This window comes from Myodes glareolus, chromosome 21, assembly GCF_982192425.1.
Source record: "Myodes glareolus chromosome 21, mMyoGla1.1, whole genome shotgun sequence".
Lineage (NCBI taxonomy): Eukaryota > Metazoa > Chordata > Mammalia > Rodentia > Cricetidae > Myodes > Myodes glareolus.
In genome coordinates, this window is record NC_142046.1 from 40,909,964 (window position 1) to 40,925,820 (window position 15,857).

At 40.7% G+C, this 15,857-nt stretch overlaps 1 protein-coding gene and 1 pseudogene across 1 annotated transcript in view; both read right to left on the reverse strand.

The window, feature by feature from the left end:
* The window catches only part of Ccdc148 (coiled-coil domain containing 148), a 262,678-nt gene that overhangs the window by 84,289 nt on the left and 162,532 nt on the right, over positions 1–15,857 (reverse strand). The window contains exon 10 of the mRNA XM_048426217.3: positions 7,537–7,677. Coding sequence (XP_048282174.1) covers positions 7,537–7,677 — 141 coding nt within the window. The remainder of the gene's footprint in view (positions 1–7,536; positions 7,678–15,857) is intronic.
* LOC125394850 (single-stranded DNA-binding protein, mitochondrial pseudogene) lies at positions 8,904–9,392 on the reverse strand (annotated as a pseudogene).

The following is a 15,857-nucleotide window of genomic DNA, read 5'->3' on the forward strand; positions in this document are numbered from 1 at the left end:
GATCCAAGGAGTAGGACTTTTAAATGCTGACCTTTTGTTTCTTGAAGGCTTCAATAAAGGATTAGATAATCGTAGAGCTAGTCCACTATCTACGTTGTCTGTCAAGAGGAGTCTCTTAACTGGTTGAGAATTTTCCTAACCAAGTCTGCAACCTTTATGTTGAACAGCTCTTCAAAAAATTTATCTTCTCCATTTAGCTATGCACTGCAAAAAGAATCCAGGCAGCACCTTCAATGTCTTGGGAAATTCTCAGCTCTATGAAGCTCATTACTCGGGAATTCCTTCTCTGTACTTCATAGTGTCTTCACTCTCTAGCATCTCCTGATAGTAACTGGCCTTTCTCCTGTTTCCAATACTGCACACCACTTTTGCTAGAGTCTTCATTAGCCATGTCCTTAACATCTGCTATTTATACTAATTGTTTGTTGAAGGTAATCTAGTCTTTATATTAATCAACCTCCAAATGATACCCTCTAAATTCTTCTGGCTTTTCCTCACTCCCAATTCCAAACCCCTTCTCCGTGTTTGGTATTCTACATTCCAACACCCACTTTAGTGTTTTGTCTCTTTAATTACTGTATAAAAATTACCACAGATTTGGCAGTATCAAACAAGATTCTTTTATTAGCTCAGAATTCTGTAATTCAAAAGTGCCGCACAGTGTAGCCGGGCTCTCTGCTTTTGAAGTTATAATTCTGAAATCCAACTGAATTATCGGAAGAAAAAATTGCTTCCAATCTCATTCTTGATCTTGACAGAATGACGTTCCTTATGTCACAGGAATGTGCCTTAGAGCTTTACACTGCTTCACTGGGTCAGTTCTGCAAGGCTACCCATGCCCCCTGCCTGATGATTCCCTCGGTCTTTGTGCCATCAGTGGCAGGCTGTGCCCTTCTTGTCCTTCAAACCTCTAGCCATCCTGGGCAAGCAGCCAGGCCTCTTCTCCAAAGGGCTACTGTGATTAGGTCATTCTGACAATGTCTCTGCTTTACAGTCATCTGTGTATTTGAGCTAAGCTAAGTATTGGAGGAAACTCCATGCTCTTTCCACTTCTGGTGAGGAAGGGCATATAGCAGGTTAGGGAGGGAATCTCAGGGGACATCTTTCCAGTCAGCTTGGTCAGATATACTCTGATATACTCTGGCTCCTCTCAATCCTAATGGTTCAAAAGAAGTTGGGTTTACATCTAAAGATCTTAAGTTTTATCAACATTCTGTGTCCACCTTTCCTTCTCCACTCCCAGCTTTTTAGGTCAGTTTCTAAAAACTTGATAGAACACTATCAAGTTATATAGTACCTCAAAGGAGACTTCAAAGTTTTTATAAAATTTTTCTTTCATATGGATCCACAAGTTCCCACACTGGGAGACCAGCTTTGACATGAACTATAAATTCTCTCAGGAGAATGCAGCTTCTGGAATCTTCTGAGCATCCCAGGTCATCTAACCTGTACTCCCTTTTCACTGCCATTGCTTGATAGCCTGCGCCCTTTGGTTTTACGTGGTCTCCTCCCCACAGCTGTCTGCAGAGGGCGTGCAATCTGGGTGTGAGCCAGAGCACTTGAGTGCCAGCGTCCCACTGAAGCTGTGACTTTGGGCATTTCCTGACTTGATGGCACATGGACCTGAGAACTCACACAATGGTGGCTTCCTCCCTAAAATATCTTTGAGGCAAAACTGAAGACTGTATACCCACTGGTGACATCTTGATTTCCCTAGTAATATTTACCAATTCGGTTACTTGCAGTGCTGTGTTAAGAGTTGGCTAAAAGTTTTCAGAGAACTGCAGAACACTACACCAGGGAAGCCACAGTGAAGAACCAGCCTGCCTCCATCTTAAGCTTAAAAGTCATCTTATAGTAAAGATGAACTAGGATCATTTCTGTTTATGATTAAAAGTGTTTCTCAAAAATTGAGTTGTGCCCAGCCTATTACCTAAACTACAAATTATTTTGTACTGTCTGTTTCAGGAATGGCAATTATGTCTTTGCATAAAAAATGTTAGTAAGCATCTTGTAATCACACCTTTGTTTCAAAAGGTTGTACGACAACCTTCTTGTGACTGCCTGTAGTTATGACTACCTTGTCATGCCCACCTTGCAACCGTGTCTTTGTTTCTGGACCCCGTGTAGGACTGATGTGTTATGTTTATGTTCTGCTCCTGTGATCCCGACTATTTTGCCCACCTAATCCCCCATGTGGAAACCCCATACCCCTGAGCTATAAAATTCTTGCCTTCCTTGTATCCAATGCTGACCACTCAAACCCCACAGTAGGTGGAGGCAGCCTGTGTGCACAAATGAAAAAGCTTGCTTTAATTAATTCCTTTAATTAATTTGACTGTGATGATTTAGGTCAGTGGTCAATCTCCTTCCATCTTTGGGATTAACATTAAGTCTCTAGTATATGAGAGTTGATTACAATTTCATCCTGGGAGAAAGGCTGAAACTACTCTTGCCTCGGAATCATGAAACCCTACAGTTGACATCCCGTAACAATGGACCTCCTAAAATCCTATAATACAGAGCAATTTTTTGGTATTTTCATGCCATCCTAAGAGTCACATATGGTGAAAGGGTGGTGTAGAGCCTAATATTACAGATCAGTTACCTAAGGCCATCTAGCACAACAATTTTGTTTCGTACAATAGTCCTATGCTCATTCATAGAATTGTGAAAATTACCTACCAGATAACAACTTAGCTGATTGTGGTTAATCAATATCTTCCTTGAATCTTGAGATGAAACCACGAAAAGGAGAAATAGTCTATCCATTTGGAGTTTTAAACCATGGAGAAAACATAATCTAGGGTCCTGGGCTACCTATAAGAGTAAACTTTAACGCTAGACACAAAGTGAAACACTATCTAAGCAAAGGAGCGTGAAAGATAAATCGCAGGGAAGAAATGTTAGCAAGAAGAGGGTGTCCTGTCAGGACATCCTCCTGTGAGATTTTAGACATAGCAGAGCTTCTCTCTCTCCTCTGCTGCCTCTTTATGAGGAAAGAGTGTCCGGGTGAAACTGCAGGTGGGGGAATGGAGGGGCAGCAGCGCGGGCTAAGAGAGCAGCGCATCTCCGTCGGGGACATGTTCTGCAGGATTCTCACCTGGGGAAGATTATCTACCAAACTGCTGTGACGCTCTGGGGAAAACCAAGTTTGCTTCTAGCACATAAAATAGTTAGGACACAGAGAATGGAAGTTTTCAATTAGTAAAGGTAGTCGGAACTTTTGATCAGTGTCTGTTGATAATGGACCTCTCCAACCTTAAATATGTAGAAATGCTGAGCAAAATCACACACACACACTCACACACACACACACACACACACACACACACACACACACACACAGAGTCCCAGGACTGAATAGAAAGATGGACTCTTAAGTCAGCCCAAGTAGATGCAACTAAAGTTAGAGGAAGACCTAAGAAGGGTCTGAGTAGCTTCCAACTGGCCATTCACCTTCCTAGGAGCTGAAGCCAAGAGCAGCAGATAGCACGGGGCTTGGTCAGACACAGCAGGAATTCTCAGGGGATATGATCACTCTCTGGGAAGAGGCTCAAGCACTCCTTACGCCTGGACCCCAGAGGATCAACGGGGTCACTGAAGAAAGCTAAGCTAGTGTCACGCACAAGAATTCTGAAATTCACACCGGCTCACAGCATGGTGGCCCAGGTCTAGAAGATAACACAGAAGCTGATTCTGAGCCAGTAAAATGTATATGACCCTCAGCAGAGGCAAAAACAAGGTTGTCTTCAGAAGTGGTGTCATTACCAGGTGTACATTCAGAAAGGAACGCACAGTTCATAAAGAAAATGTAAATACCTTTGTTCTTTAATCATTAAAATGTCCGTGAAACTGTAGAAACTTCAGGCAATATTAAAAGGCAAATGACCAGATGAACAAAGTACCTGCAAGTTCAATAGCTGGTTAAGATGTATCATCCTCTAATTATAAGCCCTAGCTATAGATTAACAAATAAATAGAAAAATAAGAAATATAAATAAGAAATCTATGAAAGAGAAAACTGCCCAGTAAACATAAGAAGATATTTAGTCTTGGAAGCACCCATGGAAATACACATTAAAACACTAATGAGGTGCTTTTCACATTTATCTGATTGGCAGAATTCAAAATACCAACTATAACCATAGAAAGTTAGAAATTATATAAAATTTAAATATACTGATTCTAAAACATAATCATTTTCCTCCTAAAAGCACCTAGAGAAAGCTCTGGTTAGGCCCCAGCTGTCTGCAACTGCACACCAGGCAAGACAGCAAACCTTGGTAGGCTGAACTGAACTCTACTAAGGAAAATGGAGAAATTGGCAACTGTGTCTACTATGGAATATTAAATACCAATTAAAAAAACAAACCAGTTCTACTCTATACTGTTAATACAGGGCTGCTTTAAAATACAAGCCGGGATGGGAAGAAGTGTTGCAGAATGGTGTGTGGTACGATAGTTGCTGCTGAAAAAAATTAAATCATAGCCTACATATGAAATGCTTTAACAGCTATATATTATTCTGGGATGACAGAAACAAGTGAGGTGCTGACTGAGGCCTCGGGCAATGATTTCAACTTCATAACACTCCACTTGCTCTTTTTGAGAATGTGGAACAATGTAAAGCATATTAAAATTTCCACTGCTATGTGATGGGTACCAAGATATTAATCTCTATGTTTAAAAAACATTCCCTAAATGGAAAAATATTACATGAAAAAATAAGTAAAATAAACCAGATACCTTGGTCCTATACAATCTCTAAGAGTTGCAATCAAATCTCAGAACATCAAAAACATAAGGTCACCACAACTCTGCACACACAAGATACTTGGTCTTGCATTTCCTACATATGCCCCTCATCATCATGCAAGGCAATGGAGTAAAGCACTGCAGGCAGCTTAGCGGAATGCAGCTGGAGTCCCAAATGCACTCGACATGTGGACATCCTGACATCTTTTCAGTATCTCTTTCCTTAATGCTCCTAGGTTAAGGCTTCCTTTCTAAAATGTGGAAGAGATGCAAAAACTAATTATAAGTTCCAGCTGTAGATTAATAAATTAAAATATAAAAATAGATAAGAAGTACAAATAAGAAATCTATGAAAGAGAAAACTGCCCAGTAAACGTAAGAAGACATTTAGTCTCAGAAACACCCATGGAAATACAAATTAAAACACTAATGAGGTGCTTTTCACATTTATCTGAAGTTCTCCTTTATCTCCATGGTGCCTTCTTGCTTTAGGCTTTACTAGTTCTGCCATCAGCTTGGCCACCAATTGTCAATCATTCCGTCCATTACTCTTTCTGTGTTTGTTTGCCCACTTGCTTTGGTGTTTCTGAACTCAAGTGTCATCTCTTTCTGAAAACTCAAAGTCTTTCTTTCTCACATTTTTAACAATCCTTTCTTTCCCTTCTAGAGATCTAACACAGTGACAGAAAAGAAGACAGTGAGCAATGCCCTGCCAAGGTAGCGTTCATGCCAACTACCCAACTTGAATCTGATTTCCACAATTAATCAATAATTGACTCATTTCATTTGTCTATTGATGGAGGAAGGTCATCTGTCTATTGTGTTACTTTCATTGGTTAATAAAAAAAACTGCCTTGGCTTGATAGGTCAGAATTTAGATAGGTGGAGTAAACAGAACAGAATGCTGGGAGGAAGAAGGCAGTGAGGCAGACGCCATAGCTCTCCTCTCAGAGATGGATGCCAGTTAGACTCGTCCTGGTAAGCCACAGCCAAGTGGCAATACACATTAATAAAAGTGGGTTGAATCAATATGTAAGAGCTAGCCAATAAGAGGTTATAACTAATGGGCCAGGCAGTATTTAAATGAATACAGTTTCCGTGTAATTATTTCGGGTAAAGCTAGCCCGCCGCTCCTTCTACAGAGTGGTGAGCCTGGCGGTGGGAACGCAGCCGCTGTTCCATTTTACAACAGTCTATGACTTTGTAAGCCTGCAGGAAATGGAACTTTATTTAAGGCCCTGTACTGTACATGACACTTACTGTAACTAATGCTTAGATGTGCAGCGCTTTCTGTGGTCACACTTGGAGAAACAAAATGCTATGAAAGCATCCTAGAAAGAAGACAACACTAGGCACATATACTTCAGACATTGTACTTTCATGATAGTAAAAAGTTGGTAGGCTGCCCCACAAAAAAAGACAGAGTTCATTTGCATTACCTGAAAGATGATCAATATTTAGTAATATTTATATTTGTACAGCTATTTCTTTTAAAAGTCATCTTTTTTCATGTGAGCCTTATAAAATCACCCAATTCACTTCTTTAGGAGAATAAATAGAATTCAATTTTAATTAAAAAATGGAAGCGCAACTGCCTTTATCAAGTGGTCACAGGACCTTCGGTGTGTTGCGTTGGTACCCATGCTGCTTCCCCCCTTCACTCAGTCTGCTGGTGAAGGGGCACGGAACAAGTCAAGATCAATGACAAGTAAAGAGTCAGAAATCAAGCAAAATTGGTTTATAGACTAAAAGTCCATAGTTCCTTTATCTCCCAGTACTGAACTTTGAAGAAAAAACACCTAAGCAAGGGCTTCACAGACTTTGTGGCTCACAGAGCCCAAAATGTGAACCGTGATCACAAGAACCACAGGTCGTCCACCAATGGCCATGAATGAGTCAGTCATCCTCAGCACTGTGAGCATCTTTTTCCAAAAATCATTTTTCCCATCGTGCAGATCAAGTCAATCCAGCTTCACTTCTGGGTCCTCCGTGGGCAAGACTGGCGGATCTCTGGCAGCAAATTGATTTCCTTTCACTGGTCACGAGGTGGTCACCATTTGTGAATGATTTCCAGAGTCAGAAGCTCCATAAATGTTGCTTAATAACTCTGATAGCATTTTCAACTAGAGCGTCTTTATTGCAAATTCTAAACTTTTTATTGTAGCAACAGACAAAACATCTAAATAAGAAGATAACAAAACCAACCTTCTAGCACTTTCTATCTTTTGTAGACCAGCAGCACCCTTTTAGGGCTGTGGATGAGATTTTGGTGTTTTTAAGATTTAGAAATAAGCATTTGCTCCAAAGAATGGCAATTTTGCATAACTGAAAATCTAACAAATAGTAAATCAAGAAGTGAAGTCTGTAAGGGCCTTTGGGCATTCCATGAATTGTGCACTGCCCAGGTACATTGTATTCTGCCGAGCAAGTACATTTCAAAGTGCCATTTGCCACATTACCATAAACCAAAAAGCTCTCCCAGTGCATTAAAAGTTTTACCATATTCCTTCTTAGTTTAGGATTTAAGAATAGCCACAAATTTTGCCTCTCCCCTCCCCATATAGAATGAACTTAGTCACAGATACCTGTGTTTGTGCAAGGCAACAACATGTCACAAATCTATGACACTCACATAGGATAAAGCAAGACTTTGCTCAATTCTCACAGATGTTCTCAGGACAGCCCGGAGGAATTCTATGTCAAACACCAAGGGGAATCAAAGCTCAATCAAGCAATGGCAGATCCGCTCACACATTCAGGCAGACAGGAGGGTTTTACCTTTGTCTTCGTCTCCTCCCTCTGCAGCAACTCCTTCTCTTTCCATAGTTTCTCTTTCTCCTCTTCCCTTTCTCTTCTTCGGACTGAAATTTCCATTTCCAGTCTCGCTAGCTCTTCCTGGTGGGCTCGCCATTGAGAAACCTGGAACACATAGAAACCCTTAGTTTCAATAACTATGTGATTCCACATGGGACAAGTTTCTGTGTAGAGGAGGACTCAGGTTTTTCCAAAGGTAAATACAAATTTTATGTGCATTTGTGGATATAAGTGTACAAGCTAGTATAGAAAACAGTAACCTTAAAATAGTTCATTCGGACACTCTTTAGCTGAACTCAGAAAGTCATAAAATTTGATTTTCCTGCAAAGAATTTGTGACTTCCATAAAATTGTAGGCCAGGAGAGAAAGTCCACTCCTGACAACTGCCTGGAGCACCAGGACCCACAGGCTGGATGACCCAGGAACCTAGGATAGAACCAAACACGTCTGGAGAAAAAAATGAGAGTTCAATGCAATGATGCCTAACAATTTTTCTGCTATACTCATAGATTGATTCCTAGCCCAATTGTCATCTGAGAAGCTTCATCCAGCAACTGATGGAAACAGATGCAGGCCCACAGACAAACATTGGGTGGAGTTCAGGGAATCCTGTGGAAGGATGGTGAGGAAGGATTGTAGGAGCCAGAGGAGTCAGGACAAGCCAAGAAAACCCACAGAAGTAACTAACCTGGATTCAGAGAGGCTCACAGTGACTGAATCAACAACCAGGGAGCCTGCATGGGAATGACATAGGCCTGCTGCATATATGTGACAGTTGTGTAGCTTGATCTTGTGGGACTTCTAACAGTGGGAGCAGGAGCTGTCTCTGACTCTTTTGCTGGCTTTAGGAACCCCTGTTGCCTTGCTCAGACTTAATACATGGGGAGGTGCTTAGCCTTACTATAACTTGATATGCCATATTTTGTTGATATCCATGGGAGGCCTGCACTTTCCTGATCAGAAACTGAGAAGTAGTTCTGGGTGTGGGACATTGAAGGGTTGTGGGGCAGGACTGGGAGGAGAGGAGAGAGGGGAAAGTGCAGTCAGAATGTGATATAGGTACATACATACACACACACACACACACACACACACACACACACACACACAGTAGACGGAGCTATCGAGATGACTCAGCAGGTAAAGACTTGTGCTGCCAAGCACCATGAGCTGAGTTCAGTCCCCACATGGGTCAGAAAGTCTGTTCCATTCCTGTACGTTTCCCTCTGACCTCCAAAGCTGTGGCACAAGTGTACCCAGTCACACAAACACACAAAAGAAATAAAAATGCAAATTTTTTAAAATTAAAACTTTAATCGTTATCTTTAAACTATAGACTGTTCCAAACAACGATCAAGGAAGAACCGTCGATCCTATGCCTTTTCTTTTTTGTCTGGTCACTCAAATATCTGAGTGTTATCAGCTGTGATGGCTGCTGCTTGCCACATCACGGTATTTTACCCGTGTGTTCACCGCAGTCCACTTTCCCTCCCACAGATAGGTGAGCCCCCTTTTCACACAGTGATGTGCCACATCCCTGGGGCCTGGTCGGAGCACTGATATTCTGTACCGTGTTGTCTATTGACTGACGTCACCCATTTGGAATACTTCTCTGTCCCCTGATCACCACATTTCATTTGTTGCCAGAGAAAATATCGTGATTGGGGTTTTCCCTCCACCGCCTCACGACAGGGTCCTGACCTGCTCACCCACATAGCTGAACATGAGTCAGAGATCGTTCAAGAACCAGACTGCTGGCTGCATCAGACTCGTGTCTTACAAACTGATGAACGACCTGTAACAAAGGTCTTCGAAACATGGCTGCGGTTTTTCTTAAATCTAATCCTTAGACTTCCTGGCACGCAGTCGTGAAAATGTAATTTAAAAAGGTAGAGCAATCTAGGAGGATACCCAATATCTATCACAGGCCTTATACACATATGGACATACATCCACATATACACATACACATAAAACTGTTCTGGTTATTTTTTTATTTTTTATTTTTTTGGTTTTTTGTTGTTGTTTGATCAATTGACACAAACTGGAGTCAGCTGGAAAGAGGGAACCATAATTGAGACAATGTCTAAACCCGGGGGACATTGATGTGGGCCGGGCCAGCTCACTACTAGCAGCGCCATCCCTGAGCAGATGGTCTTGGGTTCTCTAAGAAAGCAGGCTGAGCAAAGCCATAGAAAGCACACTAATACACAGCGTGCCTCCATGGCCTCTGCTTCGGTTCCTGCCTCCACATTCCTGCTTGAGGTTCTGACCTGACTTCCCTTCAGGATGAACTGTAAGCTGAAATAAACACTTTCCTCCCTGAGTTGTTTTTGATCATGGTGTTTGTTTTGTCGCAGCAACAGAAATCAAACAAACAATACAACCATCAAGTAGACAAGTGCACAGAAATGTACTGCTGCAATGCTTTCTTTCTGCAGTGTAATTTAAAACAGAAAATTTGAGAAAAGTCTAAAGGCCCAGCAATAGACGTTGGCTTAAATCAATTTTGGTAAATTCCTACAATACCTATGGTTGAGAAAAGATGCTAAATTTCTGTATTTGTTGATATGAGAATGTCTATAATATTTTAGATGTAAGACACAATGTAAAACCATATTTATAGTATGATCTCATCAGCATAAAGTGTCTGTATCTAAGCAGAGACACTTGTAGAAGTTTTGCCCACATGATAATATAGCCTCTCAATATTATTTTGAAACATTTTTAAAAGTTATTAACCTTTCTATATCTAAATTAATATATCCCTTTTAAGCTGGGTACATTTTTTTAAACATATGTTTTATAAACAAATGAGACTAAAGAAAAATTATCAAAACTTTTTTCTGGTCCTTCTACACATCTGCCTGACAACGTAGTGAGGAAAAATACACAAGTGTGCAAAACTCCTCTTACTAAGGATAGCACATTAATTTTGCAAGTATGTGATTCAAGCATCATTCATTAATAACGTACAAAATTAAAAATTGAAAATTGTCACCCAAATATGAGTAAAGTGCCTCTAAATCATATCGCTCCTTAAATATTTTATATTAACTTCAAAATTTTAATTTTCTAAAAGTATGCTTTGCCATGTCTATTAAAATAAGCAAGAAAACGCCACCCCCTGGCTTGCAGCTAGTGTATCTACCCCATCAACCTCAAATCAGCGTGGCTTAGTTATTTGGACCTGGGACCTAGAATACATTGTCTGTGCCTGGATCCTGCTGCGTGCCTTGCCTTTAAGTCTTTTATCTACAACTTCTACAATCCAAATCAAATGTCCTGACAACTGTTGCCAACAGTCTCCCTCCTGAACACTTGAAGGGAGGAGGAGTCTGGCCTCTCCTCCACCTGTTGGCAATCCCACAAAGAAAGGATTCTTTCTTCTGCACTGCATTGGTTCTCTCTCCCTGCCCCTTACCGGTTCAACCCCATCCCCTCTTTCTTCTCCAGTCTTACTCTATGATTTAATCCTGTTCTGTGAAGTCTTGCCTTGGGGAGACTGCCTGCAAAATCTACATTAGCAGCTCTTTCCGCCTGCAATCCAGCTCTTAAATAATTCTTAAAGACTCCTATTTGATAGTGCTTCTTGCATCCAGACTTCCAAAGTTAAACTTGGGACCTGTGGTGCTGTCGAAGCTTCATACCAAGCCCAGAGTACATGTCTCTCCTCAAACACCCGCTTCTGTCAGTGGGGCCACAAGTCTCCCTGAAGTATGGATTATTTTCATGGTGTAAGCCCAGCAATACAAATGTTTCTTTGCATTTCACAACAATCTTTGTTGATATGTATAACACGGTGACTTTATATTTATATATGTATAGTTTGATTTATATATGTATTTACTAATGCTTAGACGAAATTTTTTATGACAAATCAATTTCAAAACCATTGAGATTGGTTGTAATTGTCTAGTTAACTCAATCTTTTGGCTAAATGTATTGACCAAGACTGGAAGGTTCACGAGGGTAATGTCAATTGATTAAGTTGACTTTCTCACTCACAACCCCACATTAATCTTGCTTGTATGTACTCCCGAAGCGAGCTTCTTCCTTGGCTCTGCCTCTAACAGCCATTCTTACTGGTACTCTTGTCAATGGTATGTTGACGCCAATTCTTTAAATAATGTCAAGAATTATTTTATTTAATCTGTATGAGTGTTTTGCCTATATGTGTGTCTGTGTACCATGTGCATGCCTGATGCCTACAGCAGCCAGAACAGAGCATTAGATCTCTTGAAGCTGGAGCTACAGACAGTTATAAGAAGCCGTGTAAGTCCTGAGAATTGAACGCAGGTCCTTTAGAAGAGCAGCCATTGCTCTTAACCACTGAGCCATCTCTTAAGCCCCAAACTCATTATCTTTAACTTCATGGAGTAAAAGATACAAACACTCCCTACTTGGAATGTCCTTGATTTCCCTGTTTTATAAGATGGTTTATCACTCAGCTGGGGCCCAAATCATGGCTCACAGCTTTGAAAAAACACTCTCCAGCACATGCACCGCTGTCTCTTATTTCATACACCACGCCATCACTACTCACTAATATGCTGAGCATCTTGTTTTCCTTAGAACATATTTCATAGAGCAGATATCCATCGGAGGAGGGGTGAGTTTGCTCCTGGCCCGCGGCAGAAGACCGGCAAGGAGGAATTCAGACTTTTCCTGACCCCCTTGACTCCCTGGTCACCCTGCAGTGGTGGCTCCACACTGTGGAGCTCTCCCGCCTCCCATCCCAGTTCTCATCCAGGTACATTTTCCTCTCTTCCTCCCTTCCGCCTGGGGCCATAAGATCTCCCCAGCTCAGCTGCCTTGTGCACTGGGCCTGGGCTGTGGATGCAACCCGGCAGGAGGCAGTTCCTGTGTTTTGATAGCCTGCCTGAGGACAGGTGGGCTCTGTGTCAGCTCAGCGACATTCCTGGCCAGCAAGGGGCACTGATCTTCTAGCAGACATTCATCGGAGGAGGGGATTTCCCCAGCGAAGCTGCCTTGTGCACTGGGCCTGGGCTGTGAGCACAACCCTGCAGGAGGGAGTGCCTGTGTTTCAATAGCCTGCCTGAGGAAAGGTAGGCCTTCTGTCAGTGAAGTCCCTGCCCAGCAAGAGAACCTGACCTGGTATCAGAAGATCCAATAGAGAGCATTTGAAGGAAAAGATGGGCAGACGCCAAGGCAAGAACTCCTCCAACAATCTGAAAAACAACATGAAAACACCAGATCCCAACGACCCTACAATAGAAGGACTTGAACACCTTAATCCAGAAGAAGTGGGAAAAAATGCCATTATGAAAGCAATAGAGTCCCTTAAACAGGATATGAATAACTCCCTTAAATAATTGGATGAGAAGTACAACAAAGTTTGAAGAAATGAGTAAATCCATGAATGATACACTATGAAACCAAGAAAAAACAATCAAACAGGTAATGGAAACAGTTCAAGAATTGAAAACTGAAATGGAGGCAATGAAGAAAACACAAACAAAGGGCCAGCTGGATATGGAAAAATTGGTAAATGAACAGAGAATACAGAATCAAGCATAATCAATAGAATACAGGAGATGGAAGAACGAATCTCAGATGCTGAAGATACCATAGAGAAAATAAATGCTCTGATCAAAGAAAAGAGCAAATCCAACAAATTCTCATCACAAAACATTCAAGAAATCTGGGACACAATAAAAAAATCAAATCTAAGAATAATAGGGATTGAAGAAGGAGAAGAACTGCAGATCAAAGACCCAGAAAATATATTCAACAAAATTATAGAAGAAAACTTTCCCAACCTAAAGAACGATATTCCTATGAAGGTTCAAGAAGCGTACAGAACACCGAATAGACTTGATCAAAAAAAAAAAAAGAATCCCCTCGCCATATAATAATCAAAACACAAAACATACAGATTAAATAAAGAATATTAAGAGCTGCAAAGGAAAAAGGTCAAGTAACTTATAAAGGTAAACCTATCAGACTTACACCGGACTTCTCTATGGAAACCATGAAAGCCAGAAGGTCCTGGATAGAGGTACTGCAGAAACTAAGAGACCATGGATGCAAACCCAGACTACTATACCCAGCCAAGCTATCGTTCACTATCAATGGAGAAAACAAAATATTCCAGGATAAAAACAAATTTAAACAATTCGTAGCCACAAATCCAGCCTTACAGAAAGTAATAGAAAGAAAATCGCAACCCAAGGAATCCAACAGTGCCAACACTGCCTACAATAACTCAGACATCTAGCGACCCTTCACAAGCACAACTCAAAGAAGGGAAACATACAAACTCTACTAAACAAAAAATTAAAAAAAAATAATAACTGGAGTCAACAACCACTGGTCATTAATATCACTTAATATTAATGGACTCAACTCACCTATAAAAAGGCACAGACTAAGAGATTGGAAACGAAAACAGGATCCAACATTCTGCTGTTTACAAGAAACACACCTCAACCACAAAGACAGACATATACTCAGAGTAAAGGGTTGGGAAAAGGTTTTTCAAGCAAATGGACCTAAGAAACGAGCGGGTGTGGCCATTCTAATTTCCAACAAAATTGACTTCAAACTAAAATCAATCAGAAGAGATGGAGACGGACATTTTATACTCATAACGGAAACAATTCATCAGGAGGAAGTCTCAATCCTGAATATCTATGCCCCTAATATAAAAGCACCCTCTTATGTAAAAGAAAAACTTTTAGAATTCAAGGCAGTCATCAAACCACACACACTAATAGTAGGAGACTTCAACGCACCTCTCTCACCAATGGACAGATCAATCAGACAGAAACCCAACAGAGAAGTAAGAGAATTAATAGAGGTAATGAATTAAATGGACTTAACAGATATCTATAGAACATTCCACCCAAATAGGAAAGAATATACCTTCTTCTCTGCAGTTCGTGGAACCTTCTCGAAAATTGACCACATCTCGGTAACAAAGCAAACTTCCACAGATATAAAAAAATATTAGTAACCACCTGTGTCTTGTCGGATCACCATGGAATAAAGTTAGAATTTAATAACAGTTCTAACACCAAAAAGCCTACAAACTCATGGAAGCTGAACAGTCAACTACTGAATCACCCCTGGGTCAAGGAAGAAATAAAGAAAGAAATTAAAGTCTTCCTTGAATTTAATGAAAATAAAGACACAACATACTCAAACCTATGGGACACAAAGAAAGCAGTGCTAAGAGGAAAGTTCATAGCACTAAGTGCCCAATTAAAGAAAAATGGAGAAAGCACACATTGGAGACTTAACAACACACTTGAAAGCTCTAGAAAAAAAAGAAGCAGACTCACCGAGGAGGAGTAGAAGACTGGAAATAATCAAACTGAGGGCTGAAATCAACAAAATAGAAACACAGAGAACAATCCAAAGAATCAACGAAACAAAAAGTTGGTTCTTGGAGAAAATCAACAAGATTGACAAACCCCTAATCAAACTAATCAAATGGCAGAGAGAGAACACTCAAATTAATAAGATCAGAAATGAAAAGGGGGGCTGGAGAGATGGCTCAGAGGTTAAGAGCATTGCCTGCTCTTCCAAAGGTCCTGAGTTCAATTCCCAGCAACCACATGGTGGCTCACAACCATCTGTAATGAGGTCTGGTGCCCTCTTCTGGCCTACAAACATACACACAGACAGAATATTGTATACAAAATAAATAAATAATTAAAAAAAAAAGAAATGAAAAGGGAGACATAGCCGACAGCTAACACCAAATTGAATGGAGAGAAACTCAAAGCCATTCCATTAAAATCAGGAACACGACAAGGCTGTCCACTCTCTCCATACCTCTTCAATATAGTGCTTGAAGTTCTAGCAATAGCAATAAGACAACATAAGGGGATCAAGGGGATTCAAATTGGAAAGGAAGAAGTTAAACTCTCGTTATTTGCAGATGATATGATAGTGTACATAAGCGAACCCAAAAACTCTACCAAAGAACTTCTACAGCTGATAAACACCTTTAGTAATGTGGCAGGGTACAAGATCAACGCCAAAAAATCATTTGCCCTCCTATACACAAAGGATAAAGAAGCAGGAAGGGAAATCAGAGAATCTTCACCTTTCACAATAGCCACAAATAGCATAAAATATCTTGGGATAACTCTAACCAAGGAAGTGAAAGACCTATTTGACAAGAACTTTAAGTCTTTGAAGAAAGAAATTGAAGAGGATACCAGAAAATGGAAAGATCTCCCCTGCTCTTGGATTGGGAGGATCAACATAGTTAAAATGGCAATTCTACCAAAAGCAATCTATAGATTCAATG